Source organism: Sciurus vulgaris (genome assembly GCF_902686455.1).
Source record: "Sciurus vulgaris genome assembly, chromosome: X".
Lineage (NCBI taxonomy): Eukaryota > Metazoa > Chordata > Mammalia > Rodentia > Sciuridae > Sciurus > Sciurus vulgaris.
In genome coordinates, this window is record NC_136471.1 from 126,841,373 (window position 1) to 126,863,775 (window position 22,403).

General features: G+C 37.6%; 1 protein-coding gene across 1 annotated transcript in view; it reads left to right on the plus strand.

Annotated features, from left to right (window-relative positions):
• PIR (pirin) overlaps positions 1–22,403 on the plus strand; it is a 90,373-nt gene that overhangs the window by 45,078 nt on the left and 22,892 nt on the right. The window contains exon 6 of the mRNA XM_079123261.1: positions 9,778–9,862. Coding sequence (XP_078979387.1) covers positions 9,778–9,862 — 85 coding nt within the window. The remainder of the gene's footprint in view (positions 1–9,777; positions 9,863–22,403) is intronic.

Below are 22,403 nucleotides of genomic sequence, written 5' to 3' on the forward strand. Positions count from 1 at the left end.
TGTTGAATAACTGGAAACTTCCTTTCCTCTTGTTTTTGGAGACCCAAGAAGCCATATTTGATACTTTGGGATCTGTTTGAATACTTTATTTTATACAGATTGGTTTAGTAAGTTTGAGGGTTTGGTGGTTAATCAAAGAAGAGTCAATTTCATGAGAGGCAGTAACACAAGATTAATTTAGGCAGTCCTTGGATAAGGTTGCATGAGAGGGGGGAGTCCCTCATAGTTGAAGAGTTTCCAGGACAGTGGGAAGGGAAATAGGACAAGAGATATCCTGAGGGAGAGGAGAAAGAGATGGGGACTTATGTGTTATGATATGTCACTAGGTGAGGTCACTAGCAGTAAGGTGAGTTGCCTTTGGATCAGACAACTGCAAAGGACAGCAGCAGTTTGGGGTACTTTTTAGATATAAAGTTTGTCTTATTTTTGGTTAGCAGATGTTGAGTGCAGTTTGGTTAGCAGATGTTAGGGTATAAGAAGTAGATAGATTCCAGATGGTTAAAATTGTTTATTTGGAATGTATTTAAAGCTGTTTGCTATGTGAGAATTTGAATTTGGTATATCAGTGGGCTTTGGGTTAGTGGCCTTAGCCTGCTGTGGAGAAGCAAGCAATGGGGGGGGGGCGGGGTAAAAATAGGGGCCATTTTTACCCAATAAACAGGGACTATCTCTGCTCCATGTATGTAATAGTTGGTTAGGGACTTTACATTTGTTCAGCTTCTCTATTGCTGTAATGTGATATTAGGACCTGAACAAAGTTCTTATGGAAGCAAGAGTCTGGAATTCTGGTAGAGTGAGATGCTTCTCTAAGCCAACCAATACCTACTCCTCTATTTTCTTTGGACTTCTCCATTTGAATCAGAATGTCGGGCAGCGACAATAGACTTGAGAGATCAACTCTCCTACTTGGCTGCTTCGTAGATGACAAAGCTTCAGTTCAACCAGGCAAAAAGTTTTCCCCAGTGTCACATAGTTCATTGCAGAAGGAGACTAGACCCAAAGACAGGTTTCTTGAACCTGAAACATTACCCTTTCCTTATCATTCAACCCTTCTGCATAAATCTCCCGTTTGAGAATGCCTTAGCTCATTTTTATAGAAGGAAGCTTCAAAATGAACACCCCTTTCTCTTTCTATGTCAAAAGGATATCTTTAGACATATGTCTGTTTATGCAGAAATTCTGTCTGTTTCAGAATGCCCCACAAATGATCACTTAGGAAAGTCTTGTACCATGTAAATTCCCCCTTTATCATTAAGTTGAAGGATCCTATCCATACAAAGTTATCATTTCCCAGAGTTCTATGCAATTTTGTCTTTGCCTAACAGTTTGTCATGTTACATCTTGATGCACTTTCTTGCAAGAACTCTTAAAAAAAATTGTAGCAAATAACAAATGTGGCTAATAGAGATTCAAAATATTGCAAAGCCTTGTGAAGAATATTCCAGCATCAGTAAATAGATTTGCTGACTCAGTCTTGGAGCACATTACCCATGGATTGGAGATAAGGGATAGGAAGGCTCCTTGCTGGCATATTTAGGGGCCATTTGTGGTTTCATTTTACTGTTACCTTTATAAGGTTATGGGTAGATTATTTATTAAAAGCGATGGATCTTTTTGCTTTCTCTGGTTTTAATTTTCCAAGAAATTAGAACATCTGTAACTTTGGGCAAGGATGCTGACTCAAAGGGTGAAAAAAAAAATCAAAGTCCAGTTTCATAATTAACATGGCTTTGGCTTAATTTCCTGTCAGCATCCTTGTTCTCTTTCCTTTTAGTCCCTCTCTTCTCTCCACCTGTCCCATAAATAGAAGATGAGAGGGAGAAGGAGAGGGAGTGGAGTGTTGTAGGGCTGCTTGAGAAAATGATACAGTAGAGACTAGACTGAGGATAATTTAGCTACGTTCAAAATTCTTGGTCAGCTGGACAGCTCGATGCTCAACACTGTCCACAATCCTTTATGGTTGATAGAAGTTCAAAATGTTTTCTGGTCCTCTCTAACTCCCACTCTGCACAGAGGCTTGGCATTTTGCCCCAAAGTTCCTTGTCTTCTCTTTGTGTAACACTTCATGTATATGTCAAAATATGATTACGGGTTTTAATTCTTCCCACAGTACCTTTGGCACTGAGGATGGAAACTAATCTCTTCCACTCCTTATCAGAATTGTTTAAAATAATCAAGAATTCAGAAATCAGAGTGCTTTGGATTGAGGACAGAAAACATCATTTCGTTGAAGAACATTAGCTTATTCTAAACAACGAGGGTTGGAAGTTTGCTTTAAATTAGGTGGTAAATCTACTTTTTGTTTCTCCCAGTCTTAAAATCTTCAAGAGAAAAGGGAAGGCATAGTTTCCCAGGGGCTACGGGAATGTGGTAGTGAATTTCTTCACTATGTATGTGGTGGAGAGAATAGGTCAACGCTGAAGTATTTTGTCCCTAACACAAAACCCAACAGACCATGAAGGTGTAAAGTTGGTAGAAGGAAAGTGAGGAGAAGGGGAGGCCATGGGAGAGGAGCTAGATGTTGCCATGAACTCCTCGTACAGTAGATATTCTTCTATCAGTTAGGGCTCCTGAGTTAGTTGGTAAAGTGGACATCCGGTTTTCTCCATTGAGGCTCTCTTTGTAACTGGTAGAAAAGAATCTACCTGTATTAGACCCAAGTGTATGTAGAAACTTAACAGTGATAAAAACGATAATAGGTTCTCAATCTTTTGACTTAGAGAATTAATAAATGAATGAAAAGTTAAATAGGTTAATGAGCAGATAGTTTTTTTATTGGTGCATATAAATTATACAGAATAGTGAGTTTCATTGTGTCCTATTCGTGTATGTACATAACAGTTTAGTAAAAGGGAAGTATAAGCAGCCTAATTAATATACATGAGGCCCATAGAACAGTGCTTAGTACTTACTAAGTCCTCAATATGTTTAGCTATTGTTATTCTTATACTAACAATACTGTTTGTTAAATTAAGAGTAATAATACATCTAAACCAATAGTCAAATTTAAAGAGTAAGGAAACCCCAATTTCTGCTTTTTAAATTAAGATTAAAAATAATAGTCCTGGGGAGATAGCTCAGTTGGCAAAGTGCTTGCCTTGCAAGCACGAGGCCCTGGGTTCGATCCCCAGCACCACAAAACAAAACAAAACAAAACAAAAAAACCAAAAAAATAATAAGTGGATCAACATTTTGATGAGATGGGTACTTTTTACAGGTACTCACCAAGTGACTTGACCAAAAACAATTAGGATAAAAGTCAGTCAGTTAGTATAAAAAATGATCAAAATGATGATTTCTTAAAAAGCATACTACTAGATACAGATTGTCACAATATTGTCATTTGTACTATAAAGATGGTACCTGTAAACTTTTTTTCAGGTTAAATTATTTTTCTTCTTTTCCATGTTTTAAAGATTTTCACATATTTTTCCTTTTGTGTTTCTTTTTTTCCTTTTTATCAATTAGTTCTTCCCTTCTATGTTTGTGACAAGGAAAAAGATCTAAATGTGCAACAATAGGGACTTTACTGAATGTGTTAATCTTCTAATGGTAGGTGATTAGATGGGGAAAAAAACCTAAATTGATTGAAGGAGTTGAAAACTGCCCTGTGGTATAGCGAAATTACCAAGACCAGAAAAAGGAGTGGCTAGCAGTAGACATTTTCAATAAAATTGCTGTTTAAACAGATGATTACATTGACCAATTTGCTTTGGGCTACATTGTCTAGACCTTTAGACTCATAATTTTACCATAAAGGAAAAAATCAGAAATGTGGTCAGAGATTTACATGCAATAATATTGGTCCCAAGTTAGCAATGACACACACACAAAACCCATAAAACAAAACTGCCATCATTAGAAGGATGGACCTGCTGGAGGGTAAAGGTGTAGGAACAGGTAGAAACCCTGTTTCTTTCTTCATACTGGGGAGTGGCACTCCTTAGTATAAATACTTAATTTGTTTAGCAAATTCTTTTAGATCGAGAATTTGAGTGCATTTCTTGAAAAGTCACTAAATTATAGTTTGTGAAACAGATCCCCCAAAGAAATGTGAAAGCATTTATTACAGCTCTGACATGGACATTAAATTGTTGTCACTTGTTTCTAGGAAGGACAGCCTGGTGACAGAAGCAGTAGTACTCTGGAAAAATGGGCAGCAGTTATCTGTGAAAGGAGAAGAGGCAAAATTAAAGATATTCCCTTTGCCACACTCACATATAGCAATGCAGCATGCTCTTTTTCTTGGGAAGATGTTTTAAAGCCACATGGTTTCCATATGGAAGTAATTTCATCTCCTAATTAAGATCACATTTGTGAATAAAAGCGGAGGAAGGAAGCCAGCTTGACAAGGGTATCATACTAAAAGCCAGGGTAACTGGGAAGTCTTTGAAGGATATAAAATGAAGGTAGTTCGGGTTTGAAAGGAAGTGGTTTTATAGACCTTGTTTTGTCTTGGTTGTTTGGTGGTTGTTATTGAAATGGTGTCTGAGACTCATTAAGGGTTTGGTTCTGACATATTTATAGAGAAAGAGACACAAGGCTCTCCTGCATTTGGTAGCACCCCTGTTGTTGTAGGTAGGAAAATTTACCCTTAACTCTTATGAAGAGTTACATTACTTATGTTCTAGAAGCTTCCTTGTACATTATTTGAACCACATGATTTTAAGCCACTAGGCTCTTCAAATATAGGCTAAACTTGTTAAAGGAAAGTTTTCTAAATATTCTCAAAGGAGAATTAGGAAATGGGAAGAAAGAAGAAGGAAGAATAATTTGGGATTTTAGTACCTGTGCAAGCATTATTAATCAGGACCAAAACAGAGAAAAGGAAAAAGTAAACAATTTCACTAATAGAATTTAAGCGCATTAGTTCTGTCCATGCTGAAACAGATTTGTAGAGGAATGTTCTATTTTAGTTTGTCATGGCCCAATTTGTTTCAATCCTATGGAAATAGATACATTGATAGCTGAGCCATAACAAAAAAGAATGATTTATTTAAATTTCTGTTTCACCTTGAGGATCTATTAATAGCTTAATACTATCCATAAAAATAAACAGAATACAGGAAAGAATGTACCTAATTGTGATATTTCTTTACGCTTGAAAATCAGCAGCATATGTAATAGAAAAACTAAATCCAGATTTGTTCAAAGTGCATTGGAGGCTGGCATTTTTGTCTTTAAGTGAACATAATTTACAGTGCTATTTCAACAGAGTTATGATGGAAAAACAAAAATTTTAAAAATCAACCTGCTTTTCAAAAAATGTGTATATATCTGCATACATGTGTGCACCTACTCACATACTCATGGGAACAGCTTCCAATTGAGTTTTATCTTATTATATATTAAGTAGAATAATACATGTTTAGTTTAAGTCAGTTATTCAAGATATATGATATTGAAATCTTCAGTGATCCATTTTTCAATACAAAAGGATACTAGAATCAGAATTCTATTTTAGGGTATAGATAAGAGTGAAAAAATACCTCTAAAATTAATTTTAAAATTCCCTTTAGCTTTTTTCACACGCTAAGGCAATGGAATATATTTGTGGCTTTATAAAGTCTCTCATTGCTGGGTACAATGGCACAAGCCTATAATCTCAGCAACTCAGGAGGCTGAGGTAGGAGGATTGCAAGTTCGAGACCAACCTCAGCAGTTTAGCCAGGCTCTAAGCAACTTAGTGATACCCTGTCTCAAAATACAACATTTTATGGGGCTGGGGAGATAGCTCAGGTGGTAGGGTGCTTGCCTTGTAAGCACAAGGCCCTGGGTTCAATTCCCAGGACTACCCCCCTCCCCCCAAAAAAAACCAACATTTTAAAAAAGGGCTAGGGGTGTGGCTCAGTGGCAAAGTATCCCAGTACTAAAAACCAAAAAAACAACAATAAATAAAGTCTTTCATTGGTTTCCATTTAAAATTTTCATATGAATGCATAAAATGAAAACAGAACGTTCTGTGTGCATGCGGTTGTGTGTGCATGTATCTGGCAGTTGCAGTCTTTCGATTACTAGTTTTGGGATAATGTGACTTAGTTGGAGAAGCTAGAGGCAGGAATAAAAGAAGAAAAATGGCCAGCCCAGGAGAGCAAGATTGATGGCTAAAGCTGAGGGCAAGAATGAGGGGAATTAACCAGTGGCCCCCCACTAGCTCCCCACTGTCCTAGTTGCTCTCCCTCACCCAGCCACATTCTCACTTCTCAAGAGCTCCAGTCACAGGGGAACTTGCTTCACCAGAACTCAGATGAGAATTTAACAGATCAGAGTATAAAGGAAAAACATTACTTTTCTGGCTCAGAAATAGACTTAAACATCAGCAAGTGTCCCCACAAAGTTTTCAGATGAGTGGACTAAACCCCGAAGAAGATAAATGCTTTGCTAGTCAGCAGGGACAGCAATATCAAAGACTGCTGATTTCAGTTCAAGATTACTTTTATTCCACATTCTGGGAGAATGCTAGGAAAAATTCAGCCCAAAACTTCTCTGAGTCATCTCTTTACTGTAGGCAGGGACACTGCATCTGCCACTGAGGCAGAGATTGAGAAAGACACTTAAACCAAACAGGGGTCCTTTGTCTGAAAGTTAATATTGCCCAAGCAGAGGAGTCATTTGATATTATGTGAAGTTTACCCCGGATCTTTTTAGAGGTAACTTTAGATGTCTTCACCAGAAATAAAAAAAACAACCACCAGCCTCTTTCCAGATGGTGCCGTACACACCTAATCACCTAATGATCCTGAGGAATCAGATCCTGTGTCCCTCGCGTGCTGCCCTTGTTTTATGTATGCTTCAAGCTCTTCAGACTGATTGTGAATCTTTGGCCCTGGATTGTACTTGATGTCACAGGTCTTTCTGGTTTCATTTATGTATGCACAGGGGAGTTTCCTTTGCCAGTCTTTGAAGGTCTACTAATAGAGCTTGACCTCCTAAGTCATGTAAACTCCCATTACACCATTTTATTTATTTTATTTTTATTAGTGCATTTTAGTTAAAGATAACATTTGGTTCATTTTGACAAAATTACGAAAGCCTGGAGTAAAATTTACTACCAGATCATTTTAAAGCCCAAAGCTTTGATAGCTGACATTCATAAGAAGAGAAAAAGATCCACTGATAGTCAACATTATTTATTATAATTTATAATTCTAATTTAATGTACAGACATACACTTCGGCCATGTAAAATTCACTTGTCCTGAAAAGAGGTGTTTTGCTACGTATAGATAAAGATATTGATAAATATCCTATATATACTGTCAAAAATACATTACCATATGGAATTTTCCATTGCAAAACATCATTTGATAAATATTTGTTGAAGTGGGATGCAGTGGCACACACCTGTAATCCCAGGGGCTCTGGAAGCTGAGGCAGGAGGATTGCAAGTTCACAGCCAGTGTCAAGAACTTAGTGAGTCCTAAGCAACTTAGCAAGACCCTGTCTCAAAATAAAAAGTAAAAAGGGGTAGGGATGAGGCTCAGCAGTTAAGCACCTTTCAGTTCAATCCCAGGTATGTATGTATGTATGTATGTACGTATGTATGTATGTATGTATAAATAAATAAATAAATATTTGTTGAACACCTACTACGTGACTGATAAGTTGCCCCTGAGAATTCAATGATAAAGGCAGAAATGTCCTTGTTCTCATGGAGCTTATGTAATTATTCTCCACAAAATTCTGTCCTTATCAAGGGTAGTAAATAATTCTGGATTTTGTATTCCCTCTTTTTTCATATGTATAAATGCTTTTTTTTTTTTTTTTAAATGGGGTCCATCCACACAGTGGACTCTTTTTTTTTCTTTTTAAAATTTATTTATTTATATGTGGTGCTAAGAATCAAACCCAGTGCCTCGCACATGCTAGGCAAGTGCTCTTCCACTGAGCCACAACCCTCTTTTACTTTTTTAAATATATTTTTTATAACTCTCTTTAGTTTATTTAGTTTTATATGGTGCTGAGGATTGAACCCAGTGCCTCATACGTGCTAGGCAAGCCCTCTACCACTGAGCTACAACCCCAGTCTCTATAAATGCATTTTTAAAGTAAGTTTTTTATTAAAAAATAAACAGAAAAGTACACACATCAAGTGTACATCTCAAAGAATTTTCACCAAGTGAATACACCAATGAACCCAGCAACCAGGTCAAGAAACAGAATGTTTCCAGTGTCCCTGGAACCCCCTTTTTAACTCCATCCAGTTTTTAACTTTCCTAAGGTAAATACTTTTCTGACTTTTGGAACCAGAGGTTAATTTCACCTTGTTATGAACCTTACAGAAATGAAATCACATGCTGCCTGCCTTATTTGCTGAATATTCTGCATGTGAGATTGCTCTGATTTGTTTTATGTAGTTAGGTTTATTCATCTTCCTCACTCTATAGTATTTCACTGCATAACTGTATTACAATTCATTTGTCCATTCTATTGTTATTATCCACAGTGCCACTATTAAGATCCTTGTACATCTTTAGTTGAATATTTAACTTGGGTATACACCTGTGAGTTGAATGGTTGGGTCAAAGGTTATGCATATATTCGTCTGAACTACATACCACCAAGCAGTTTTCCAAAGTATTTGTACCAAATTATACTCCATTACCAGCGTGTGAACATTCCAGTTACTCTACATCCTTGACAAGCTCTATTTTACATGCTGTTTCATTTTTGTGTGAATTTTTAAGTTTCAAAAAAGAAAAAAGAAAAAAAGATAGAATGGAGTCACTAGGGCTTTATGGTAAGTAATGAGGCACCATAAAGTTTATAGCAAGACTGCTAATCCCTTGGATTTTGGTCTGTGCCAATGATTCAGTATGGTATTATATTGAATCACAAACTACTTAACTGTTGATGGAATCAAAGGCACTGTTTACAATGAAAAAGTCTCCAAAAGTTTGCCTTTCTTACATTTGGAGTTGGGGCTTTTACAAACCAGTAGTAGTAGACCATTTTTTTTGGCAAAAGAGCCAACTGAGAAAAAGTGATATATATAAACCACATTTTTGAATTTCAAAATGAAAATGACTTAATTGAGTCCTGGGGAAGAAACATACATTTGGATGTGAGATAAACTACTATATCAAGTGGAAGATTAAAAGTGAGAAAGGTGGAGCAACTATTGGCCGGTAAAATATTAACATTGGGGGCCAGGCATGGTGGAACACATCTGTAATCCCAGAGCTCAGGAAGCTGAAGCAGGAGGATTGCAAGTTTGAGGCCAGCCTCATCAATTTAGTGAGGCCCTAAGCAACTTAGCAAGACCCTATCTCGAAATAAAAAATTAAAAGGGCTGGGGATGTGGCTTATGGCTCAGTGGTTAAGCACCCCTGGGTTCCATCCCTAGTACCAAAAAAAAAAAAAAAAAAAATATATATATATATATACACACACACACACACACACACACACACACACACACACACCCATTGGGCCATATTTGAGAAATGGCTGTAGGGAGATATCTGTCATCCTGAAATTAGCTTGTCCTCCTTGTCCTCCATATTATAAAGCTAGGACCAAGCTAGACCAAGACCCTTGAGAGCAGCTGTATTATCAGCCCACCCTGTTTTAATAACACCTCCAGAGAAGGAACCATAAATATAATGCATCTGAGCCTGGACCTATTACAGAAGGGCCCAACTGAAGTGAAGAACCTTATTCTGCTGGGGGCGTGGCTCAGTGGTAGAGCACTTGCCTAGCATGTGTGAGTCCCTGAATTTCATCTCCAGTGACTTTATTCTTAGAAAAATGCTGATGGTTTCCTTTTTCTTTTCAGTCCAAGGTTTACACTCGCACACCAACCTTATATTTGGACTTCAAATTGGACCAAGGAGCAAAGCATTCCCAGCCTATTCCTGAAGGTATGATGGGTTTTGAGGGTTAGTAACCATGTGAAGAAAAAAACAAAAACAAAACAAAACAAAACAAAGAGCTACCTTCTCTGGAATGTGGTTGTTTACAAACCTCAACACAAAGTCCTATGTAATTTATTGATGTTTAATCATGTTTAAATAAGCAAATGTTAAGAAAAGCAGGAAGAATTTATAGAACGTTGGGGGCCTGACCTTCTGGGTCACACCCGTCAATTTACAAGTGTGGACACCCAGGCACAACAGATTTTGAAACTTGGTCAAGGCCATGTCAAGACTTAATGGATGAGGTAGGGCAAGTAAATTACCCATGTCTCCTGACTTTCTGGCCCCTATTAATTCACAGTATTTCTGGAGGCAAATTCTGAACTTTGTTACTTAAGAACAAACGCATACTTGATTGCGACACAGGTTTTGCTTGATATAGGTATTGCTATGGAAGGCTAACCTTTGAGTTGACATTTGAAGTCAAAGAATCATTAGAACACTCTCAAGTATTTAAGGTCAATTTTATTTTTAAAAATGGCTAGGGCTGGGAGTATAGTTCAGTGGCAGAACACTTGCCTAGCATGCACAAGGCCCTGGGTTCCATCCCCAGCACTGCAAAAACAAAGAAAGAAAGGAGAACGGTTATACTCAAGGTCATTGTTCATTAAATTTAGATCCATACTGTGCGTGATTTTTCTGACAGTAAGTGCAAGAGCTCATGTGCTTCAACTGTTGTGTGTAATGCTTTTTGCTTCTGCTTTTGATATTGCTTCCCTTCAATCCTTTTTCTCCCTTATCGACCTATAGCAGTGCCCTCTCTCTCTGTATATCCCAGATCTATCCTGGAATTAAATCTTGCCGTTCTTACTGCCACACTTACTTTCTACACTAACATGTGCATGCAGATATACACATATATAGGGTTATTCTGTCATTACTTTACTAAAATGGAATCACATTATACTTTTTTGCATCTTGTTTTTTTATAAATCACTTTTTATTTTTATAGACCTCATTTTGATTCATGGTACACAAAAGGGGTACATCTTTTCATTTTGTTTTTTGACTGAACAATACCTTATGGAAGTCCTTCCTAATCTACTCATGTGGCTCCTTTTAGCAGTGATGTTCTACATCATGGGCGTACTACAATGCATTTAGCTATTTCCTATCAGTGGCCATTCACTTTGTTCTAGCACCTGGCTACTGCAAACTAGTTTGCAGTAAACACCCTTGTACATTTGTCTTCCCATATAGAGATTTTAATGGGACAGGTTTCCAGGGATAGTCAAGAAGGTATGTACTTGTTCAATTCAAAAAAACATTGTTAGATTGTAGTAAAAAAATGGCATCTTTCCTTTCTTTTCTTTTGGGGGGGGGTACCAGGGATTGAACTCAGGGGCACTCAACCCCTGAACCACATCCCCAGCCCTATTTTGCATTTTATTTAGAGACAGGGTCTCACTGAGTTGCTTAGGGCCTTGCTTTTGCTGAGGCTGGCTTTGAACTGTGATCCTCCTGCCTCAGCCTCCTGAGCTGCTGGGATTACAGGTGTGCACCACCACCTAGCCTGGCATCTCCACTTTCTCTCAGCAGCATTACAGTTTCTCCATGACCCCATCAGCAGAAGGTAGATAGTTCATGTTCATTTTGGCTCTGCTCTTAGCTATCACCTCTATATTGCCTTGTGAGAGAATGAATGCATGCCCGTTTGCAAATCTGTACTGGAATTTTCTTGTTATTTTGAATTTTAATCCTGAGATTTGTTTTCAAACACGTTTTTAGAGGAATATGAAGCAAGAGAGCTAAGACAACCAAGACATTACTTTCAGTTAGCGAGTTCTCTCTCTTTCTCGCGTACACACACACACACACACACACACACACACATATCTGTGCTTCCATTTAATTAAGTGACAAATTCAAAGTTTTAGACTTCACTGTCCAGTACTGGGCACCAATTAATTCAAGTATTATAAAGTAAGTATTATTTGCCAATTTGATGGTCTCAGCCACCTGAAGTTAAACACACTGGATAAAATCTTATGCTATACAAATTTTGTTATGAAGTCATTCAACTCAAGCTTACCTTTTATTTATTTACTTATTTTTTACTTTACTTTTACTTTTTTTATTTTACTTATTTTTTACTACTTTTCCAGGTCAAATTCTATCACAAACTCCAAGGACTGTCTAAATTTATTTTATTTGGATGCTTTGTTGCATCAAATATTCCTTGAAATATGAAGAACATTGGCTGGATACTTGACATGTTTTGTTTATAATATTTAGATGACTTTTGTTACTCATGGTAAAAGGATTTGACATGGATATCTGGGTTATGTTTGGCTTTTGGCATACACGTTGCAGTCTAACTGATTTAATGTCGACTTGGTTGTATCATTAGCAGACTAATTGGATAGAAATAGAAGTACATACTGCTACCATCTCATCCCTGATACCACCCAAATGCCTGAGTCCCAAGGGAAGCCCAGTTAGGGAGCTCAGAGCTATTTTTCATGAATTAGGCTAGGTTTTATCTGAATTCCTTCCCATAAATAGTATTAGAATTGATTTTTACCATCTTTTTATTTCTTTTGGGCTAGGCATGTTTCCGTTGGGTTGTGCTAATCTCACCGAAACAGATGTTTTATACAGTGATGATTTGGAAGTCAGTTGATATCAGGAATTGAGCTGGACGGTGCATCACTTACAAAGAATCCAATTTGTCGAGTCTCTGACAGTACCAGATTCCTTTCACATTTGGCCACACGTTTTTCACATTAGTTCTTGGCTAAAATAAGAATAAGTAGGGTTCTTTTGTAGTGACTTTTACCATCTCTTGCAAGGCAATCTGATTTTTCTTGCATAAACTGATCAGATAACACTGTCTGTTATCATTCATTATGAAGTACATAAATCTGTGTTTCTAGGAAAAATATCAATCTTTTCCAAGAAATTTATGCCTTCTGGTCCTCATGTCCCCTTTGTATTCTGACTGACTACATCAAAGCCCTCAGTAGCCACTCTGTTTATTTTCTCCATCTTCCTTTGCAGCATCTCTGCTTCTGGGTACTTACAAGCATGATCTGGAAAGTTAAAAATGTAGAAATGTTGTAGTATGGAAAAAGTTGGATTTTGTGAATCTTTTGTTTCCCTTACCTTATAACTTTTGGTGGGGGGTACCAGGGATTGAACCCAGGGGCTCTTAACCACTGAGCCACATCCCCAACCCTTTTTATATTTTAGAGTCAGGGTCTCACTGAGTTGCATAGGGCCTTGCTAAGTTGCTGAGGCTGGCTTTGAACTTTCCATCCTCCGCCTGGGCCTCCCGAGACGCTGGGATTATAGGCATGCCTCACCAAGCCCAGCCCACCTTATAGCTTTTCTTTTGAATATTTGTAGGTGAATAAACAAGATTTATTTAGAGAACATATAGTCAGTTCCTTTGTGATAGACAGAATAAGCCCCCCCCACCAGATATTTATATCTTAATCCCCAGAACCTACAAATATGTTATGTGGCAAAAGGGACTTTGCAGATATGACTAAATGAAGGCTCTGGAGATGGAGAGTGCTATATTTTGGATAAGTGTCTCCCAAAGGCCATGGGTTGAAGGCTTGATCCCAATCTGTGGCACTATTGGGAAGTAGTAGAAACTTTAGGAGATTGGGCATAATGGGAGCAAGTTAGGTCACTGCGGATGTGTCCTAGAAGGAAATATTGGGATCCTGGTCCCTTTTCTTTTCTTTCTCACTTCCTGGTTGCCATGAGGTGAGCAACCTTCTCTGCCATGCACTCCTGCCATGATAGTTTGCCTTGCCACAGGCCTGAAAGCAAAATGACCAACTGACTATGGACTGAAATCTCTAAAACTGTGAGCCAAAATAAATTTTCCTCTTTTAAAGTCAATTATCTCAGGTATTTTGTTGCAGTAATGGAAAGCTGAGTAATACAGAGAGATTAAGCTAGATAATTCAGGTGGGCACAGTGTCATCACAAGAGTCTGCATACATGAAAAATGGAGACAGGGAAGTCACAGAGAAGGAGGTATGACAATAGAAGCAGTGATATGATTGTGATTTATTGAAGCAGCAACAGGAAACTAATATAACCTCTTAAATATTGTCAATATATTTTTGCTTCTATATTTACCTTTAAAGGGAGAGAAAAAGGAAAGGAACCAAATCTTCTTCATTTGATTTAAAAAGTAGATTTTAATGCTCTGCATCAGTAACTACTTGGCAAATCACAGTAAGGTATAAATAAACCTTATTGTATTAGTTAACTATATGCTGTATAACAAAATCACCCCAAAACTTGGTGCCTTAAGTCAACATGTAGCATCTCACAGTGTCTCACAACTTGACTGAGTCCTCTGGCTCAGAGACTATTACAAGGCTGCAGTGAAGGTATCAGCCAAGGCTGTAGTCATGAGCCTCACCTGGGAAGGATGCACTTCTAAACTCATGCTTATGTGATTATTGGCAGCATTCAGTTCCTAGAGGATTGTTGGCTGGAGTCTGTTCTCTGTTCCTTGCCACATGGCCTCTTTGTAGGACAGCTGTTATGGCTTAGATTTCGAATGTCCCCCTTTTAAACCTCTTGTGTTGAAAGCATGATCCCCAAAGTAGCAAGGTTCAGAGGTAGGACTTTCAGGGGATGATTGGATCATGAGGGCTCTGACCTCGTCAAATGGATTAATCCACTCATAGCTGAATGGACTCTCAAGATGTGGGACCTAGTTGGAGGAAGAAGATCACTAGGGACATAATCTGGAAGAGTTTTATCTTCTCCCAGCCCCCACCCCCCACTTCCTGACTGCCATAAGTTGAGTGGCTTTCTTCCACCATGCCCTTCTACCATGATGTTTCTGCCTTGGAGCCAGCTGGCCATGGAACTATGTGTCAAAATAAACTTTCCCTTCTCTGAGTTGTTCTTATCAGGTATTTTGTTCACAGTGATGCAAAGTTGACTAACAGGGCAGCTCACACCATGGCCTCTGGCTTCATCAGAACACACAAGTGAGAGAGTAAAAGAAGACAGGTAAAATGGAAGTCAGAGTCCTTATAACCTAATCTCAGAAGCAACATCCTGTCACTTTTGCTGTATTCTGCTGATTAGAAGCAAGTCACTAGGTGCAGCCCACACTCGGGGTTACACAGGGCAGTACAGGGGGCAGAAATCATGGGGTCATCTTATAGTCAACTGCAACACTTAGGATCTTGGTTAAAATTATAATGCATTTTTCCATAAGGTCAATGACTCAAAAATGAGTACTGACTCAAAAATGAGTAGTGACTTTTTTTGTTTTGTTTTGTTTGTTTCTGTACTGGTAATTGAACCCAGGGTTTCATGCATGCTAGGTAAGCATTCTACTACTAATCCATACTCCCAACCCCTTTTGATTTTTTAAAAGTGATTTGAATAAGTCTGAAGAAATGCATGGTAAGTTTTCCTCAGAGTTCCTGCCTGAATGTCTTTTCATAGTTATTCTCTACTGTTAAGGAGAATACCCCAAACATGAATGATTCATGTAATTTTTTAGATTTTGGGGTATTTCCATAGAGACAGTGAAAGCTGATTTTATTCACCACACCAAATACATGATTTAAGTCATGGATAGTTTTTGCAAAGCTTTCTAGTTAGAGTATTCAATCAATTTTCCTCATATTTAAATATACATATAACATTTATGGATGTAAATCAATAAGTCTTCAGAGCAGTGATGAATGGGAACCAGAAGTGGAAATGTAAAATTATCCAGCAAGAAGTTTCATAACATTTTCTTTGGATGAGTTGTCCATGTTTTCTCATATCAATTTCTAGGAGCTCTTTATATATACAGAATACTAATTATTATCAGTTATTTGCATTGCAAATATCTTCTCCCTTTTGCCTTCTCTTCTATACTATTATATCGTCTATATTTTAATAAATAAAAAATGTTTATGAATCTATTCCTTGATGATTAGTGCTTTCTGTGGCTTCTTTAACATTCATTACCTAACTCAAGATCATGAAAATGTGCTCTAGTTTAAAAAGTGCTTTGTTGGAGCCGGACGTGGTGGCACACACCGTAATCCAGCTTGGGAGACTGAAGCAGAAGGATCACAGGTTCAAAGTAAACCTCAGCAAAAGCGAGGCATTAAGCAACTCAGTGAGACCCTGTCTCTAAATAAAATACCAAATAGGGCCGGGGATGTGGCTCAATGGTCAAGTGCCCCTCAGTTCAATCACCAGTACTGAAAAAAAAAAAAAAAAAAAAGTGTTGTGTTGTTTTGCCTTTCATGTTGATGTATTTACTCACCTGGAATTAGTTTTCTTTTTAAAATTATTTTTAATTGACAGATAAAATTGTATTTATCATACACAACTTGATGTTTTGAAGTATCCGTATCTTTATATATCTTGTAGAATGACAATCTAGCTAATTAACATGCATTATGTAGTTATCATTTTGTGGTGAGAACACTTAGCTCTTTTCAAGAATATAATACATTGTTATTAAATATAATCACTATATATAATATATATAATGTGAAAATAGATCTTTTAAACTTACTAACTGAAATTTGTATCTTTTGATGGGATTGGTTTTCATGTATGGTGAGATACAATTGTATTTTTTTAAAGTATAGTTTTGACATACAGGAGAAAGTGGCAAAAAACCAGGGATGAGGAATGTTACGAACTAATCATCATAGCTAAAATTTACTAAGTGCCTCCTGTTTGCCAGAAACTGCTCTGAGAACTTTACCCAATCCTCACAATCCCTTGAGGTGAGGAATGGGGTTGTTTCATTTTTTCAGATGAGAAAACTGTGGTACAAAGAAGTTAAGTAACTTGCCCAAGGGCAATTAGCTAGTGAGTATTAAGGCTGAGATTCTGAGCTGGGGAGATAGCTCAATCGGTAGAGTGCTTGCCTTGTAAGCACAAGACCCTGGGTTCGATCCCCAGCACCAAAAAAAAAAGGTTGAGATTCTAATCCGCATGGTCTGACTTTTCACTCTGATTCTCAAGTGCCATCTTGTCCTGCACACAAAAAAATTAATGGCTCTTTAGTGATCAATACTCTATTCGTAGTGCCTTGGGCATATTGGCAAATAAACTCAAGATATTTCAGATAGGTAAAAAAATGAGTATTGAAAATTTTTTAAAATCTTAATTGAGTAAATAATTTCCATCAATTTAAAAATTATATTGTTTTCCCAATATATCATCTTTAGATGAAGAAAACAGTTTAAATGGATAATCAGTATGAAATAAGAAACTGATCTAAGAATTTAAACACATTTCAAGTTTTACAGCAGTGTATTTTTTCATATTTTGCACATACTATTTAAAAATCCTTTTCCCTTAAAAATAGTCAACTGTCTAAACATGTCCTAAGATAATCTTAGGAGTATTTATGACATTCCCTTCTAATTTCAAATTTCTCTTTTTTTTTGAACCTTTATTTAGCCCTCAAAATTCTGTATATTTTAGAACTTAATATTCTATAAACTTGGCTTTACTCTAACTTCAAGTGCTTAAAATCATTTGTTTTACAGCTTGCAATGTAATTTTGTGATTATGTCTACATATTTGAATTATTTTCTGAGCAATTAGAAAACCAATAGTAAATACTGTGTACTTGAGGATGAGACATGTTCTTTTGAAATAAAACCAAGAAATAATAGCATGTATTACTTCTGTTCAAAATTATTGTATTAAATAGCTTCTTAGTTGGAAATCTTCAGTGCTTCTATGTAGGGTTAATCTTTAAAGAACAAGATATGCTCCCAGAGGATTCTTATACATTTTCTTCTTTCTGTTTTATTGGCAGAGTTTATCCTGTAGTGGGCTAGGCTCCATTCAGGTCACACAGAAGGTTGTCTTCTGAGAATTAACATTGTGAAGAGCTTATATTGTTAACACATTTTCCATTCAAAATGTTAAATTTTATCTATTTCTCAGTTTTTCTGTTAACCTTGGAGTAATGAATATTCAGTATTATAAATATGAACCGAACTGTGACAATTGTTTTTTCTAAAAGATAGGATCTTTACAGATGGCTCTTAATGTTATATGCCCAAGGCTTAGAAGCAAAGCCTGTAAAATGATCAATGATCATTCTGTAATGCATGAACTATATCAATTTTCTTTTCTTTTTCTGGTACTGGGAATTGAACTCAGGAACACTTTACCATTGACCACTAAGCTATGTCTCCAGCGCCCCCCGGCTTTTTTTTTTTTTTTTTTTTAATTTGAAATAGGGTCTTGCTATTGGCCAAAAACTTGATCCTCCTGCCTTAGCCTCCCAAGTTGCTGGCATTACAGTTGTATGCCACTGTGCCTGTCTCTACATGCAGTATATTCTGATTATTTTATTCCAGAAAGCCAATTGTCTCAAGTGTCATTACTCTTGTAGCATGCAATATAGTTGGGCATTTTACTTTTGATGTCACTCACCAAATTTGGCAAAATGGGCATTTTCTTGTTTTCTTTGGATAGAATTCCCACAAATTCATGTAGAATAACCTCTTTCCCAGAGTGCACAGCCACAACGTTGACACCTCTCTTTCTCTTGCTGTTTATGGATAGTTACAAGATGGGGGTTAAATGACTATTTTTGGCAAGCTTATAGATCTTATAGTGAGCTATCAGTTTCTGTAAGACAGAAATCCTGTCTTACGTCACCAATTCTAGACTGCAGTGTTCAATGGCACACAGACAGCATCCTAAGTGCCATACGGATTTTGATGAGGACATTCTGGAAAACAGTCCCAAAATGTTGAGCTCTTGACTCTGTGTTTTGGGAAATAGGACCCTGCCAAGCATTGCTCAGTGTCTTATGCAATCTGAGAGGGGACTACTTGGCTTGGTGTTGACAGGAGCGTGTGGTCATCTCTGGAACTGTGATCCTTCTCTGTCCTGGGTCACAGCCTCATCAGAAGTATATAACCTCCTGACCCGCAGGAATTTGGAGCAAAGTGGAAAATGAAGGAATGGGCAGGAAAGGGAACTGTCTTTAAAAAAAAAAAAAAAAACAAAAACCTCCTAAGTGTCAGGCATCGTACAGAGAAGGATAAAAACATATTACACACATACGTCTATGTACATTTTTATATTTGTACACAGACACACACGGTGCCACTTAATTATCATAATAGCCCTGTGTTGTACCTATTCTTTCCTTATTTTAAAAACCAGGAGACAGGTTTGAAGAAGTGTAGAGTCTGATCCTAGGTTTCCCCATGAATGCTGTGAGGATTTTTATATCTACGCTTCCTGTCTGTGTTCATTTTTGTTGTTGTTTTATAGTTACTTGGTTGGTTGGTTTTCTGTTGCTCCACAAAGCTCCCTTTAAGGTTGGCTGCTGCCCTGTCTTTCCACCCCTCCTCAGGAAGGGTATGCTGGGTTAGAATTAAACATGGAGGCAAAACAATCAGAGGCTCCGTGATAATGGTGAAGAGATGCAAGATCAGTTTGAAAAGAGTCTGCCAGCTTTAGGAGTTTGGACTTGTATTTACTGGGAGAACAGGAAGCCATTGAAGGTTTTGGGGATGGGAGAATTTGGTGTTTTTTTGGTGGTTCTGAGGATTGAACCCAGGGGCTCTCTACATCTCCAGCCCTTTTCAAAATAATTTTTACTTTTTAAAATTTAGTTTATTCTTTTCATAGTAGAGATTGAATCCAGGAATACTTTACCACTAAACTACCTCCTCAGCTGTTTTTATTTTTATTTTGAGAAAGGGTCTCTCTAAGTTGTCCAGGCTGGCTTCCAGATTGTGATCCTCCTATCTCAGCCTCCTGAGTCTCTGGGATTACAGGCGTGTGCCACCATGTCTGGCTCCCTTGAAGGGTTTAAGTGGGGCTTCTAGAAAGTTTCAATTCTCCTCGTGTAGAAAACTAATTGGGGTCAGTTAGGGGACGTTTCTTTTACCTGTATAGTTTAATCTTAAAAGAAAAGGAGTGGGGAATGTAGTTCAGTGGTAGAGTGGTTGCTCAGCTTGTGTGAGACCCTGAGTTCAAGCTCCTGCACACACACACAAAGTGAAACAAATATGTGTTCATTATTTCATCCTTTGTGTTCTTCCATTTTTTTTTTTTTAAAGCCAAAGCATTGAAAATAAATGAAAATTCTTATCTAAATCTAGAAGGGAAGGGGATTAGCAAACAATCTGGTCTAATGATGAGGGAACAGCAAACAAACTTGAACTGAGGTACTTTCTACAAAATAACTGGTCTGTACTTTTTTTTTTTTTTTTTTTTTTTTTTTTTTTTGGTGCTGGGGATATGAACTTAGGGCCTGATGCTTGCAAGGCAAGCATTCTACCGACCGGACCGAGCTATCTCCCCAGCCCTGGTCTGTACTTTTAATGACAAAAGAAAAAAAAAAAGACTGAGGGTCTGTTTCAGATGAAAGAAGGTTAGATGTGATAACTAAGCACACAGCATGTGACCCTGGAGTGGATCCTGGCCTAGAAATTTGTTTTTCTTTTCTCCATAAAAGGCATTATTCTGAAAATTGCAACAATTTGAATATGTAGATAATGGTATTATATCAATGTTAATTGCATACTTTTTTTATAAGAGAACTATACTTGGGACTGGGGTTATGGCTCAGTGGTAGAGCGCTTGCCTAGCACATGTGGAGGTACTGGGTTCCATTTTATTAATAAATAAAATAAAGGTATTAAATAAAAACAGCACTATACTTTTGTAGGAAAATAGCCTTGTTTTTTGGGAATACATACTGAAAATTCTTTCAGGGTAAGAGGCATCATGTCTGTAAGGTACTTGGAAATATTTCAGAAAAAAGAATGACATTTATAGCAAGAAAAATGATCAAGTATGATAACACGTTGGCTTTGGGGGCATCCCGGTGAATGGTGTATGGCAATTGTCAGTCTTATTTTTGCAGCTTTTCTGTATGTCTGAATAAAAATTTTTAAATAATTTGGTGGAATGAAGAGGAGGAGGAGAAGACCGAACAGCTCTGCCTTCTGTCCCAGGAAGTCAGGCATTAAGTCCATGGTGAGGTATTTACCTGTGGAAACCGAATGCAAGGACTTCTGGGACATGCTTTTAGGAACCACAGCTGTTTTGAGTTCTGGCAACCAGTGCGACCCAGTTTGATTCTTTTCTTGACCCTTGTACCCTCTCCTCTCTTCCCCAGAGCTGACTTCTATTATGGATTTGGTGTGTCACCACCATTTTCTACTTCTTCTCCAGATACATGTGGATGGGGTGGTAAATTTCCAGGAATAATGAACTCTTAAGACTGAGGAAGGATCCTGCCCAGTGGCGTGCATGCCCGTAATTTCACTGGGGAGACTGAGGCAGGAAGATTGCAAGTTCAAAGTCAGCCTCAGCAATTTAGTGAGACCCTGTCTCAAAATAAAAATAAAAAGAGCTTGAATGTGACTCAGTGGTTGAGCACCCCTGGATTCAATCCTGGATACAAAAAAAAAAAAAAAAACAAGACTGAAGAAGGAGGGAAATGATCTAGATTAAGCCAAAGAATGCAGCCTAAGAAAAACTCTCACTAGAGATGTTTGTAAGAATTAGGAACCTCCCTGGAAATGAGAACAAATCCCACAGAAATGATTTACATAATTAAAAGAAACGTACATTTTTTTATGTTTGGCTGAAGGACGTCTAACTTATATGTGTTGCTGACTTAACTGTCCTAGGGGGCCAGAAGAAAAATATGACCTCCATCCCAACTCATTTTATTTGTTATTGCCTAAGGGAAGGGAAGCGCTTCCCTGCTGCAAGGAGACAGTAGCTTGGCAACCACGTTTGTAGAAGAAAGGAAAATGGAGGGATGTGACCTCTGACCAGCAACAAAATTGTAAGGGTGGCATCAATTCCTGGTGCATGACATAAAAGGGGAGGAGGGTACCTGAAAATCTCTGAGGACAACCCTTTGCTGATGCAATCCTGCTCTTAGCAGAGAAATAATTCTAACAAAATGTGGTCGTTCTTAAATATGTAGTATGCTTTCACATACTTTGGCATTTGCTTTCTTTTGTGCTAGCCTTAAGAAATATACTTAATAGAAATTAAATAAGGTTTAATAGAAACTAGTGCAGGTGGTCACCCATGCTGAAAAGAAAAAGGAAATTGCCCACTAACGTTGTGCTTTCCAACCAGTAACGTGAATTATAGTGTAACTGGCAAAAGAAGACTCTATATCCTAGTAGACTACTTTAACAGGAAGAAAAAAAATAGGTAAATGCATTTAATAAACGGACTCAGTCATTCCTTTAAGCAAATGTTTGGTACTCCTGGGTAAAAAAATTTTAAACAAAACTGACCTCGGCAATTATGTTTGGACTAGATTTCTGCTTAGAGGGTAAGAGGGAAGCAAAGGAGATGGAGGAGAAATGAAATTAGAAAAATTAAAATGATACCTTTACTGTGAACCTACCCCAGAGATCCTGCCTGGATCCTTACTGGCTCGATTTGGCCACTCACACTCATAAAATCAAGATGAAAGAAGGCGAAAGATGGGATAAAGGAAAAGCTAATTCTGTGCATTTTGATGAAACTG